The sequence below is a fragment of the Alnus glutinosa genome, chromosome 12 (assembly GCF_958979055.1).
Source record: "Alnus glutinosa chromosome 12, dhAlnGlut1.1, whole genome shotgun sequence".
NCBI lineage: Eukaryota > Viridiplantae > Streptophyta > Magnoliopsida > Fagales > Betulaceae > Alnus > Alnus glutinosa.
The window spans coordinates 20,352,998-20,367,862 of NC_084897.1; the positions used below are offsets into that span (position 1 = coordinate 20,352,998).

A 14,865-nucleotide genomic window follows, 5' to 3' on the forward strand; every position below is an offset into this window, starting at 1 on the left:
AAGTAGAAATCCTGGATCTTCCAATTAGAGCTGGTAAGCCAAAATACTTCTCATAGTTTGCTGTTAAGTTGAGACCTGTACCATTTAGGATTAAATCCTATCATCCATCCGGGTATTGTGGCTGAAAAATAGAGATGTTTTTGCACGATTTAGTTGCTGCCCTGAAGCTGCCTCATACTGCCCAAGAAGCCGATGTATATGGTCCCATTCTCTTAAATTTGCCCGACAAAATAAGAGACTATCATCGGCGAAGAGAAGATGGTTGATCCGAATACCTCCTCTAGAAATGGGAATGCCCGTAATAGAGCCTTCACATGCTGAATGTTGTATCATTGTTGACATAGCCTCCGCACATAAAATAAAGAAATAAGGCGATAGAGGGTCACCTTGACGTATACCTCGAGTTGGGATAAGTTGACCAAAAGGCTGTCCATTAACAAGAATAGCATAGGATACCGTACGGACACAAGACATCAAAAGGTTGACCCACCGATTACCAAATCCAAGCTTCCTCATCATCTCTTCCAAAAAGTCCCATTCAAGCCTATCATAGGCCTTGCTCATATCCAATTTCATGGCCATGAAACCCTCCCTTCCCTTTAACCGCGTATCCATAGTATGTAATGTTTCAAAAGCCACCAAAATATTGTCCGTAATGAGCCTTCCCGGAATGAATGCACTTTGTTCCTGTGAGATGATATGGGGCAACACATGTTTCAACCGATTGGCAATGGCTTTTGAAATTATTTTATAAAGCACATTGCAAAGACTAATTGGCCGAAACTCAGTCACACTTGTAGGATTAGTCACCTTAGGAATTAAGCATATGTTAGTGGCATTCAACCCAGCCTCTATAGACCCTCCATTCAACACTGATAAAGCTGCCCGAATCACCGCCTTGCCCACAACAACCCAATATTTTTGATAGAAACCTGCAGAATACCCATCCGGACCCGGGGACTTCAGAGAATGCATTTGGAAAAGGGCCACCCGAACCTCCTCCTCCGTAAAAGGTTGAAGACCCCTTTTGTTCATAGTTGGAGTAACCCGGCCATTCACAAATTGTAAACAATTGGAAATGCCAGTAGGATTATTAGTGGCAAACAAATCACTATAATACAAAGGAACAACTTACTTAAATCTTCCTTCTTTCTCCAAACCCAGCCTGCCCCATCTATGATACTTCGAATAGTGTTTGTCTTCCGACGGTGATTCGCCCAAGAATGAAAAAAATTGAGTGTTCCGGTCCCCATTTTGATACCAATTCTTTTTTGAGCGTTGTTTCCAATGCAAGTCCTCCCTTAATAAAATCTCATCAATTTCTGCCTTAATCCGTTTAATGTCCACAGCAATACCCGGTCTCGAAACAGATTGAAGATCAAGGAGCTGTTTTTTCTTTCTCTTTAAATTCTCTTCTGATTGGCCAAATTTCTTTTTACTCCACCATGAGAGCGTATGTTGGCACAAAGATAATTTAGTCTAAACTGCCTGAATATCTGATTCTCCAACACTATTTCCTCCCGAAGCCGATTGGACTATACTACTATACTCCACATCCTTAGTCCAAGCTTCTTCAAATTTAAACCCCCTCCAATATTGCTGCCTTTCCTCTTGAAATTCAGAATATTGGATCAAAATAGGATTGTGATCCGAACGTGATGCAGCCAAGACAATCACGGTTACAAAGGGGAAAATGAGACTCCATTCCCGGTTTGCCATAGCTCAATCCAAACGCTCTTGGATAAAATCCTCTCGTCCATTGTTCCAAGTAAAACATAGACCAATGAAACTCAAATCTCCCAAACCACATACCTCCAAACATTGTCTAAAATTATCCATTTGAGCTTCACGTTGAAGTGTAGCCCCCTCCTTCTCTTGTTGCTCCAAAATTTCATTGAAATCCTCTGCACATAACCAAGGCAGAGGCTGAAACCGGCTTAAATGTTTGAGCAAAGCCCATGATTCCATTCTTTTAGCACTGTCTGGTTGTCCATAGAATCCGGTGAATCGCCATTGTTCGTTCCCATCCAAATCTTTCACCATGGCATTTATGTGAAACTTGGAGTAATTGAAAATATCAAGAGCATTTTTATTCAACCACAAAAGAGCTAAACCCCCACTTCGACCCACAAGATTAACAAATATTGGCTATAATAGTAAAAGCTAACGTGAAGGTGCAGCATAAACACACGTGGAGGAGGCGCCTTGGAGAGCATTGTTTTACCTAGAGCTGCACATGAATTTTTTTTTTTTACACGTTTCTTTCTGTTAGTTTTATTGGCTATATTCTGTTAACAAAATCATTGCCATATTAGTATACTGCTGAAACAAGGACGCCGTAATTATTAAGAGTCTTACAAAATTTCAGAACATATTTTCTTAACTATGGAAAGGCCTTAAAATGACAAGTATTAGTGTTACAAGCATCCAGAAGGCAATTTTCGGAGTTTAGGAAGATTCTGTGAAGTTTACAACTCAGCAAATTTGGTTCCCCAGTTGACCATCTGGACGGCCCAGATAAACGTCTAGACGCCCATTAATGTTCGAAAAGATTCTGAACAACTCAATAGACACAATTGGTAAAGACAGCATGCAACAGTCCGGACGCTAAGACAACAAAGTCTGAATGCGGAGGCTGAAATTTAATGAAGAAGCGCGTGAAGCGCGTAATAGAAGTCGGTTGCTGCTTGTTGTCCAGACACCCACTGTCTAGGTCTGGACGCCGCCCAGAGAATTCTGAATCACAATTGTATTAGGTCTTCTAAAGCTTATAAATAGAGGTATCTAGGCTTGTATTATTTACAGAATTCGGTACTGAATTCCATTATGCTTAGAGAGGGTGTTTATATGGAGCCCTAAACTAAAGGAGGTCATTGAAGACCCCTTCAGGTAGGAGACCTGGTTGGGAGGCATTCACGTATAGGTACGTGTCAGAGTTAAAGGTACGACTACTGCATCAGGTTATGTGAGTATTACTACCTTGTAAGTAACTTTGTCTTTTGAATAGTGGATTTCCTGGGTTTGGCTACCCCGGAGTGATTTTTCTCTTTACTGAGTTTCTACTTCGTTAACAAAATATGTCTTTTTTTAATTACACATTTAGATATTTTGTTGCACAAATTGATCACACACACACACTTAAATTATGAATCTATTTATTTTCACTTTCCATAACTGGCAGACAAAAGACACAGGTCTTCTTTAGGAAGGTTTGGCAGCACCGAACAGAAGACACGTTTTCCTTAATAAGGATTAGCAGCCGAAAACCCTAGGGGCTTGTAGTTATATATATATGCTTTTTTTTTTTTTTTTCTCTTGTACATAAAAGGTGTGGAACGTGTACATGTAGAAGCGCTTATATATGTGCGTGTGTGTGTGTATCACTTATTTTTCAGCTATCAGAGAAATAATTTTAGGATCTTGAGGACAAGTACCATTTTAAAGGGAAATGAGTGTTACGGGTCTACATCCTATGGCAAAAGAAGTCTTGTAGTAGCAGGACTCTCTTAATTTAGAATAATAATGTATAATTTCATTAGGAATTTAAGATTAGAATAACTTACAGATAAGAAATTATCTTTATTAATAACATTACAATTAGGATTTAAATGTTATAGATAATATGTTATCATTATTAATAACATTATAAGTAGTTTATTCTAGTTAGACTTTTACTTCTACTATGTATTGTAAGTGTCTATTTAAAGACACCATAAGTTCTTTAATATAATGAAGCAAATATCTAAAATTGATTTAAGAGGTATTAAAGTTGCTCACCCTACCCTTATTCCATCCGTGGTTAAGAAATTAAGCTCATAAGACAAGTCGACTCAATGATTACTTTTCAAACATGCTTTGTAATAACTTCACCTCTTTGTTTAGTAGATTGCAGAAACTCGCAGTAAAACTCTAGTGTTTTCTTTTGTAAAGATGAGCTACGGCTGAAATCTGAAGCATGTGGTTAAAAAATTAAAAACACGGCGTCTACTATACTGTTCCACTGCTTAAAGCTTTTACAAAAAAATTCAAACTTGCCCGCCGGCCAAAACCTTGCCGATAAATAGATTGAATCTGCATCATTATTTTCACTAAAAATTTATATCCTTGCGTGCAGAAAATCTACGAGAGTTAAAAGAAATAAATATTTAGAATATTAATAAGCTTTTGAGCTACTTAAAGTGAGAGTACTATGTATAATTCTTTTATTCTTAGCTTATGTCAATTCTAGTTATTATAATTTAAATTATGTAGATATAATGCCTAAATTGCTTGAAAATTTGTGATTGAATATCTCAGAGAATGATATTATATTCAATCATCCTTTTAAATATTACTAATGCGTCGTTGTGTTACCTAAATATTATTAAATATTTTATAATAACGCCGTTGTAATGTCTAAATAATGTTATAAATTTTAGATAAATATTATACTAGTGTCATAATAATGCTCGTGTAAAAATACATACATGGTAAAGTTACATATAGGCGTTATGATGCCTAAATGACATTATGACATTTTAAATATATGTCGTTATGCTGTCCGTTTTTAGACAGTATAAGGAAAATAATTAATGGTCTAGATATTAGCTTTTTAAAATTAATATTAGACTAATATACTGTCGCACGTGGGCGCAGTAAATTGCAGTGAGTTGCAATGATACTATTTTTACTGAACTATTTAAAGCTTTTGAGGTATGATTATTAAAATTACTTGAGCGTAAGTATTTTATGAATAACATGATTATATGTTTTCAATTATTTTTATACGTGTTGAAATTATTTGCGAAATGAAAGAGGATGATTATAAGAACAAAAGAATGATTTTAAGAGAGATATGTTATTGCATATTGTTGATTAATGAGAATAATAGACAATAAATCTAGGAAGCCAGAAGGTATATTCATAAATTAAATATGAAGCCAGAAGGTTGTCATATGTTAACCATGGAAGCCAAAGGTGCCTTCTAAGTTAAATAAGAAGTTAGAAGGTCTTAATGTAAAGCTAGATGGTATTCTTATGTTAATTGTGAAAGTTGAATGTACCTTTCAGATTAAATAAAAAGTTATAAAGTTTTATAGAAACAATGTTTAAATGAGGAGCCGAATGTGTCCCCTAATAGCCGTAAATGAAAAGGTTCAAGTTCTCTAGAATGCCGAAGGGGGTAGGAGCCAAAAGAATCTCCTATGGGAAAATGAGAAAAGATTGTATTGCATGTCAGAAATAAAGTGATTTATATGTTTTGTGATTTGCGAATTGTTTAATTGCTTTGTATTTATATACATGTGTATTTTATGAGATGCAAGTAACATGTATATTGATATATGAATAAAGCTATACTATACGTATTAAAGAAATGGAAAAGATAAGTGAATTTTATTATATATTATTAAATAGCTATACAATATTTATCTTATCAGCTATGAATTACATAAGATGTTTTTTTTTTTTTTATAAACCTAACAGAATTGTTATTATTATATATTATTAAACAGCTCTACAATGTTTATCTTATCAGCTATGGATAAGGTTTTCTTATGCTTTAGTTTGTTGTAAATATCCTGAAAATGCCTATCTCTTATAGTTAAACATGTTCTAAGTACTTTTGATGAATATCTTCTTATGTATAAGGTACTTTTAATTATTGTTTTTTTATTATGTAAAGTACAATGTAAAAATTTGTATAATATAAAATTCATAATTTCAGCTATGATATGTTCTATGAGAGTTATTTTATACCACTAATAACAATAATAAATAAATAAATTCCATGTGAGATATATCAGTTCTGATGAAGATAAGGTTGAGATTTGATTTCTAAAAAATCAATTTTGTGGTTATTTATTAAGCAAAGGAGAATAATTAATATCCTCTTGTTTATAATTTTGATTTTCTAGCGTTGGACAAAAAGGGTTTGTTTATGATAAGGAACGTCAACTATCAAGTGGGCCTCATGTCACAATCAATGGAAAGCAATTACTTTTTCCAATGAGGATCACCCATCAATATGCCAAACTATTTGCTTATTTATTTATTTTTTAACAATGACGAATGAAAACAAATGGATTTATGAACCAAAATCCATCTCAAATGGAGGAAAACAAATCATTGACACCAATTACAGAGGGAAAAAATCCAAGCCTCGTATTTTCTAAAAGATTATCTGCAAACAGGATGAAAGGTACCAGAAGTATGGAACACAATTATTAAGTGTTTTATGGCATCGGAAATGTAGTCCACTTCTTGTTTATAGGAGCATACGTGGGTGTGTGACGGTCATATGACAAAATTTGGTTGTTTATATGTATGGATGAGTTTCTGTTTCCCAAGCTAACATATATATATATATCAAGAAGATTCTTGTTTTCTGCATGTTCCAAGAATATCCTACACACTACACCAAATAATCAAATATCAAAATCCAAGTGGCCCCAACTGGAAATCAGAAGAAAAGGCCTTGTTTGATCAACTCCTGTAAGATAAAGCAGCACTTGTACGTGTTTGTTTGGCTGATAAAAAGCCATGAAATCAGAAGAAAATTGATTTTTTTTTTTTTTTTTTTTGTTACAATTTCAAAATACAATGAATTTATCTTCTATGATAAAAACCCTATCACCATATCTTGTCATCTATGGCTCATGTGATGTAATGTAACCGAATAGAAACCATACAATTGAAGAAATGAAATATTTCTTCTTTTTCATTCTTTGTTTACTGCTCACACTAGCTATGTCTAATTTTATATTAGAGCCTAGTAGTAAATTTGAGAGATTGAAAGCTCTACTTCTTCAATTGAAAACATAGCCGATACCTCGGCAATATCTTTGACGGGTTCTTTAGGGTTAGGTTTCCATTACCATCAATTTTCCTTTTTCACCTAATCAGGGCCAACATTTCCTTCTTATTTTGAATAATGTAAATCTGCAGTAGTCTGTGGTCCATTAACTGTTGATAATACTGTTTGGATTCTTGACAGTGGTACTACTAACCACATGGCCTATTCTCCCACTGCCTTGACTCAGTTATCTATTGTTTATGGTAATACACTAGTACAATTACCTAATAGGTCATATGCTTTAGTTACTCATATTGGATATGTGATTTTTTTACCATCGCTCGTACTTCATAACGTACGTTGCGTTCCTACCTTTGAGTTTAACCTAATCTCAGTGCGTACTTTACGTTGAATATTGCATTGTCTCATTTAATTATTTTTTCTTTTGATTTCTGTTTCATCAAGGACCTTCGCTCGATTAAGATGGTTGGTCTGGGAACTGAGCATGATGGCATGTATAACTTCACCAACACGAGAAACACACATCAAGTGGCATGTCAAATTCGCAGTTTTGGCATCGTCGATTACACCACCGCTGCAATAAAACTCTATATTTTCTTTCTAATAATGTATCTGAACTTTGTAATTCAAATTCAAAACCATGTCTTGTTTGTCCTTTAGCAACGCAAATACCGGCTGATGTTATGCGTTTTAAATTAATAAGTCATATTTTTTACTTAATCAATTTTATCAATTATGGACTATCGGCCTACCTCGGGTCTATATGGTAACTCTAATTGTCTTTGATGATAGAGTGACACTATTTGTTGCCCCTATTGGGTATTAAAACAATATGGATAAAAAATTTAATATCTATATATATATCGAGATTTTTTTGGCACTATTAATTTCCAAAATGAAAAAAACAAGAAATATGGATATTTGCTGCTCTGATCTCAATATGGATGCTACCTTTTCTATGCTGAGCTGTTTGGCGTGGAGGCTGGGCCTGGTGCAACTTGAAAGGTATTTACCATTAGAGATGACCCCATTTTACAGCTCAACTAAACTTTGTGGTTAAAGTTTTTCCTTAGAGAGACATGGTAATTAATTTTTTTTTTTTTTTTTTTTTGAACAGACATGGTAATTAATTAAATTTGAAGAATGTAAAAGATATTATAGTAAAAATAATGTCCATTCTTATTTATGATTGATTAGTTGTTATCCCCCGATGTAATCTAATTTTAGGAAGCATTCCAACCCAGTTTTACACACGTACAACATGTTCCAGCTTCCTGCCATGGCCTACAAAAATCCTATTAATTAATTAATTAATGAATCTTTGCCAAACTTCCAGCTAGATCATGCCCACCATTTCACTGATTTCTCTAGATTTTTTTATTTTTTTTCTTAACCTATAATTCTTTACACAATAAGTACAGTCCTCTTGATGCTATATATTTACGGGTGGCAAAATCTGCAGGATGCCCATGACCTAGGCCTACACAACTTCCACCTGCCAAGAAAAACACGCAAACCATAGCTACCCATGCCAGCCAACTTCAAAATTATAATTTATAAGATTCATAAAATTGAAATGAATGTTATGATTGTAAAAATTAATTTTTAATTTTTTTTTTGAGTAATACTATTTAAAGTATGTTTTTATTTAAAATATATTATTTAAAAAATATGATTTCAGTTGCATGGCAAATATCATTTCTCTCTCTTCTCTCTCTTTCTTTTTTTAAAAAAAAAAATAAGTGATGATATATATGGCGATATTTATTGCTATATCATTTAATTATGAATAATGCTAGTGGCTGTCTTTTGATCATTCTAAAGTTGATATAGTCTTTAAATTTATCATTAAATTAAAATTTAATAATAATTCATTGATAATTTTAAAATTCATATTACCTTTAATGCTATTAAAAAAAGATGATAAAAAAAAATAAATCATTAACATAATAACATTACTCTTTAAATTAAATTATATGACAGTTATATAAGAGAGTTTACCCTTACTCAATTTTTCATTTCTTTCGGCCAAAAGCCCGAAACTCCAAAGCTTGTTAGCCAACACACGCAAATCAAAAGCAGATAGAGATGAAAAAGGATGAGGATGTGTTAGCTTAGGTAGTGTATGGCTAGCTAGAAAGCGAGAAGGAAAATAAAAAAGAGTGGAAGAGAAAAGGAGATCTGAGCGAAGTCTTAGGCCATATTTCGTGGGACCCGGAACCGTTTCCTCTATCACTCCAGCTCATTTTTCACCACCTTTTTGTCTCGCTGGCATTTCCTTCACCAGACCCACCTCTCTCTCTCTCTCTCTCTTCTCCTATCTTTGGCCTGCGGATATTATTAATACCCTCGTCTCCTTCTCGCAACTCTCTCTCAACGAAAAAAAAAAAAAACACAAACGCCAAACCATTTTCATGAACCTTTTTCTCTCTCCCTTTCTTTCTCTCTTTATTTATTTCTTTCCAAGCTTATCAATCTTGGCCTTTCCAACTATGGTTATGAGCTTTTGCAAGAAGAGCGTTCACGCTTTTCTTAGCCTCACCACCTCCATAGACACCACCACCGCTACTACTACTGCCATCACTGACAAACTTCACCACCACCACCACCACATTTCTTCTTCCTCTTTTTCAGGAGGGTTGGGATTGATCACTGCCACCGGCGGTGATATGCAACGCTCGCCCAACGTTCTTGAATCGTCGTCGGTTAAATCCACGCCGCCGCCTGCTCCGATGAAAGACCCCCGCGGGATAGGATTCATCGACGATATAGGAGGCGGGGTCGACGGGTTGATGTCGTGCACGGAGAGTCTAGGATTTGAGAGCTCCGACGAGAGGCGGTTCGATGACAAGATTGAGGAGGAGATGAAAGGCAATGAGAGCAATGATGGGTTTCAAAGGAGGACGACGACGACGAGAATGAAATGGAAAAAGGAGGGAGGGGAGGTGAAGAAGTTTCCCCCGCCGCTTTCCTCGATGACTCGGAACGGCCAGCGGAATTTCTTTCTCCGTGCGGTGAGGAAGGACGGGCGCCTTGAGCTCACTGAGGTGAGGGTTGATCGCACCGAGATTCTCCGGGCTTCGCGAGAAGATGGGCGTTTGAGATTGCACCTCATCAGAGACGACGATATCCAAGATTGTACAGACGATGAAGAAGAAGAAGAAGAAGAAGAAGAAGAAGAAGAGGAAGAAGTCGTAGAAGAAGAAGAAGAAGCAGTCGTAGAAGAAGAAGAAGCAGTCGTAGAAGTGGTAGAAGAAGTAAAAGAAAAAAAAGTAAAAGAAAATGGGATTGAAGAAGACACTGTAGAAGAGAAGGGAGAAGAGGGGATTGGGGAGTGGATGTTTCCGGCGACCGGTGAGGGGTTCATTAGATGTCACGAGTTGGTAAGCCACCACCAGCATCACAATCATCACCAGCACAACTTGCATATTTGGAGGCAGCATTGTGTGACAACTGGGTGAGGTTACCAATTATTTAGCATGCTCACGTGGACTTGCGAAATTGCAAGAGACAACGAAGGTATATTTTTGTGTGTGTCTTCTGCAACGTGTTATCTGCTAAATTTAGCAACCAGAGATGGTTGATGTGTCCCATCTTAAATTTGGTATTGATAACAGTGGAATCTCTGGAAACAACAGCAAGCAAATAGGCTCTCTGCCTCGCCGGCCAGCAGACCAGAGACAGAGAGAGACAGAGGTTGCCAAATGCCAAATTTAGAAGGGTTCTGTTACCACATAACACAGTTTCACTTTCATCTTTTCAGAGCTCATCTAGCTTCCATCAAATAAAGAAAATTTTGAATACCAATATCGTATATGATATATCCCACCACCATCGATCCATTTTCTCTGTAATATATTGTTTAGATGATACATACATACATACATATATGTATGTACGTATGTAGTTTTTTGTTGATGAAAAAATCTGAAATCTCTACGTGTAAATGGATATTCTTGTGTGTAGAAGCATAAAGTTTTGGTAAAAGTGGAAAGACGATGAAATTCATGTGATTTTGGTCAGTTGAAGGGAGGACTTTGAATATCGAACCAAAAAAGTGGTGGAGATGTTTTGGTGATGATAAGATGAGGTTTGAGTTCATGTACTTCGATCAAAAGTTGACGAGAGGGACTTGGTGCGAAGTTGACATGGAAGCTCACAACAGAGGGGAACAACAAGGATTAGGGTACAGGTGGACGCTGTTGACTAAATCAATGTTTGCAAAAGCGTTTTGCGGTGTCTTTTTTTTTTTTTTTTTTTTTAATTTAATTCAAACCCATAATTATTTTATTTTTGACACCCACTACTGGCTAATTAATCTCAATTTAAAAAATTAAATTTTATTGTTTTTCAATTTAAGGAGATCCTCCAAGACCCGCTTGGATCCCCAGTCCCCAAAAAAACAAAATTTGAAAAGAAAAAAAAAAAGTGATGTATGTAGCCGGTGGCCCTCCTCCGAGAGGAAGGATATAGTGAAAAACGTCGACAGCAGGGATCGAACCTGCGCGGGCGTAGCCCAACAGATTTCAAGTCTGTCTCCTTAACCACTCGGACATATCGACGTTTTTGCTTAAACTCTCTTCTCAATAACACCTATTGTTTGTAAGTTCTTTTAGATTTTGTCTGTTCCTGAGCTCTTATGAGACAAAAGTTATGAGAAAAACTATACACTAAATTGTGGGCGAGTGAAATCAGTAAAATTTGAAAAAATCTATAACATTATGAACCAAACGGTATCCAATTTGGATTAAACGTCTCAATGTTACATCTAGTTTGTGACATCGATCTACTTGCTTTTACTACAAACTTAAATGCACAATTCTGGAGTGACTGGATATGAGAAGATTTGACTAGTGTTGTAGGCTTGTATATATAGCTTGTAGACAAATCTTGATTAAATTTCCTTCCTTCTTGATTAAGTTAACTTGGCCTTCAACTATATATGTTTCCTCACCACTTACAGGTGCCTTCCTTGTCTCCTCCACAATTACCCAGAGCCAGTTTTGACTCGTGGGAGGTACCTACTATACGAAGAGCACTCCATGAATGCCTAAATCATAGACAATAATGAATTCTTAAAGGGAATAGCAAGAAAGCATGTGAGAAACAACTTCAGAACTTACATGCTACAATATAATGGACTCCCATTCATCCCCCAAGCTTCAAAATATCCCTAAAACTCTTTTAAAAGCAACCTTTTACCCACCTAACCTAAAATCCTGATTTCGACTTGGGGGAGAGGGTATAGCAACCTCATTACGTGGTACCATTTGGTTGGGAAACATTATGTTAATACAGACTCTCCTGTCAATATGAACTGTCCCACCAGAATGTGTGACAGATGTGACTATTGTGATGTGAGTAGTGGCCGACAAATATTCCCTTTTACATGGAGTTGTCAGAATGATTTTACTGTTTGTCATAACAGTCAATTGTCAATGGTCCTATTGTTTGTCGTAAAGCATTCGATGGGCTGCGGGGTGCCCAATTAGTGACTCCCTTGGGGAAGAGCGAGCTAACCTGACGACAATGGTCCTCGCCTGTTAGCGGGCACATACAAACTCGAGGAATAAAAGGGTTTCATTGGGCCCGTCGGCGAATATATCTGACTTGGACTGAAGCCTAAGTGAGCCTTCTATAATTATAACGCCTTAAAATTAATTAACTAATACTACTACTATTCTTTATAAGTGAGATTCTCAACGAAAAGCTTTGGTATATATTCGAACTACTGCCACTAGTAAGCTAACCAAAGCAACACATACACTAACTTGACACATGACCACCCGCTGATCCCTCCCACTTTTCTTTTCTTTTTTTTTTCTTTTTTTTTTTCCTGTTCTTTTTTTCTTCTTTTTGCCATGTGTCAAGTAAATGTTACACTTTTGTACACGTAGAGCTATATATATTGAGTTTGACGTAGTCTTATGCCTATGTGTCATATATAATTTCGATTAGAAAACCTAATGAGAAGTGTATGAAGGGAATGATTTAATAACAAAGCATATTTTAAGAAGTAATTTGATAAATTTTAAACCCGCCTAAGAATTAAATGCTTTGAAAAAAAGGCTAAATTCTAAGACCTCTATAATTTTTCTCTACGTACATCTAAAGCATCATTGTCATGAAAAGACCACTACTTTGGATTGCCTCGATTTAGAAAGACATTTATATGTGACTAAAAGATATTTTCAAGCTAGATACACATATACTTGAAAAATAACATGGAAAATGGATCAGGCTCTTAATGTTGTTAAAATTTTCATGTGGAAGGCCTATAATAATGCATTGCCTACAAAAGTTAATTTGTTCGAAAGGAAAATTGTGCCAGATCCATTATGCCCAATATATATGCTGTTTGGAGGAGGAAATTAACAATGGGCCATGTACTATGGAGTTTCCCTGCGGCAAGAGATGCATGAAGTATGTGGGGTCAGAAGCTTTAAAAGAGTCATGGGAAATATGTAAAGTTTTTTTATAGAGAGCTGATTGGAGCATAACAGTTGTGCACAACTATAAACATATGAGGTAAGACCCATATGATAGGTCCCATTACATGAATCACATCTCATGTGCCTACAAAAGTGTAAAACTCTTGCACAACTATTGTGCAAGAATCTTTTTCCTTATCCATATAGTGGATACCGCCCTTCAGAGCGGATTGAATAAATATGACTTTGAAGCTATGGTTGTGGTAGCTGGTGAGAAACCTGTGGACCTTCTCGCTTAGATCGACAATCTTCACCTTTTGATGGACAAGGGAAGATTTCCTCAGGCTGAAGAACAAGGTGCGCATCAAGTCGTTGAGCGAGAGGGCAGTACTGTTTAATTTGCTTCAAATCCAAAGCTCTCGTGGAGATCACGAGGCAGTGCCAGGACCTGATTAATTTCATCAATTTTTATGGATGCTAGCTTCTCCTTAGGATTTGATTTCGTCAGTTTTTGGTTTTGGATTTCTTGTTTGGTTGTCGAAAAAATTGACAATTTCTTCCTTAACCGTAAAGGATTTTGCCAACATATATTATAATTTTTTTTATTAAATTTAGTGCCTTTTTTTTAAAAAAAAAATGACAAAATCAATTGACGCCCTTTAAATTTACACATCGTCAAATGTACGTCGTTTTAGTAGAAATGAAAAAAAAAAAAAAAAAAAAGTGACAAGGAACTCAACTCCGAGTAACGCAACATATGATCTAATACGACGAGAAATGGTTCTCATCGTTAGTTTCATTGTATTTTTTTTTTTGGTTTTTTCCTGAAGCAGTACCTTCTTCATTAATGAAAAGGATCCCAAAGAGTTACACTTAATCAAAAGGCCAATACAAATATAAAGCACACAAGGCAAACAATAAAGCCCAAAGGCAAAACAACACTGCCCGAAGGTGAAGAAACACTGCCCGAAGGCCATCGTAGTGATTAGAGATAAAGAAACTCTACCCAATAAACCAGGAGAAAACCTGACTTGAAGCAATAACCAAACAGTAGACTATGACCAAAGACAAGAATATACAACCAAATACAAACAGAAAACCTCCGAAAACAAGCACTGGAAAAACCGCCGCTGGAGCCAGCGTGTGTATAGCACGCGCCTTCTCCGGAAACCCCTCCTTACGTCGGACGACCTTCAAGAGTTTAGATCGTCACCATCTTAAACCGGAGAAGCAAACGGTGACCCACACGCACAAGATGATGGAGAGAAAACCCACGGCACATGAACAAGAACGAACCACACGAACACGTCGAGTGACCATTGTGACCAGAGAAGGCCGGCGATCGTAATAAGAAGGTCCTTGTCGAAGAAATTCCAGCTGAGTCTTGTAGATCTACCTTTGACAACATCTCTACCGAAAACCACCAACACTGGCCGTTCTCCACAGACCTGAATCAGAAAATCTCTTATTTTCACCGACACACAACAACAAAACAAAGAAAAAACCAATAGCCTTAACCGGATCTAGCTTCAGAAAGACCAAAAGCTCTACAGTCCTAATGGCTGGGAGAGAAAACAGCCACCACTAAACACAAGTCAGGGGAAACAAAAGCCATCTTTCACTAAGTTCTTTTTCTCTCTA

At 36.3% G+C, this 14,865-nt stretch overlaps 1 protein-coding gene and 1 non-coding gene across 2 annotated transcripts; one reads left to right on the forward strand and one right to left on the reverse strand.

Annotated features, from left to right (window-relative positions):
* Positions 1 to 9,121: 9,121 nt before the first annotated feature.
* LOC133852034 (uncharacterized) lies at positions 9,122 to 11,096 on the forward strand. Its single transcript, XM_062288700.1, has 2 exons — positions 9,122 to 10,312; positions 10,411 to 11,096. Exon 1 carries the CDS (start codon positions 9,208 to 9,210, stop codon positions 10,252 to 10,254), a length of 1,047 nt encoding a protein of 348 aa, XP_062144684.1. The 5' UTR covers positions 9,122 to 9,207; the 3' UTR covers positions 10,255 to 10,312; positions 10,411 to 11,096.
* Positions 11,097 to 11,273: 177 nt separating this feature from the next.
* On the reverse strand, positions 11,274 to 11,355 carry TRNAS-UGA (transfer RNA serine (anticodon UGA)). Its single transcript has one exon. It is a non-coding gene; the product is annotated as a tRNA-Ser (tRNA).
* Positions 11,356 to 14,865: the final 3,510 nt, after the last annotated feature.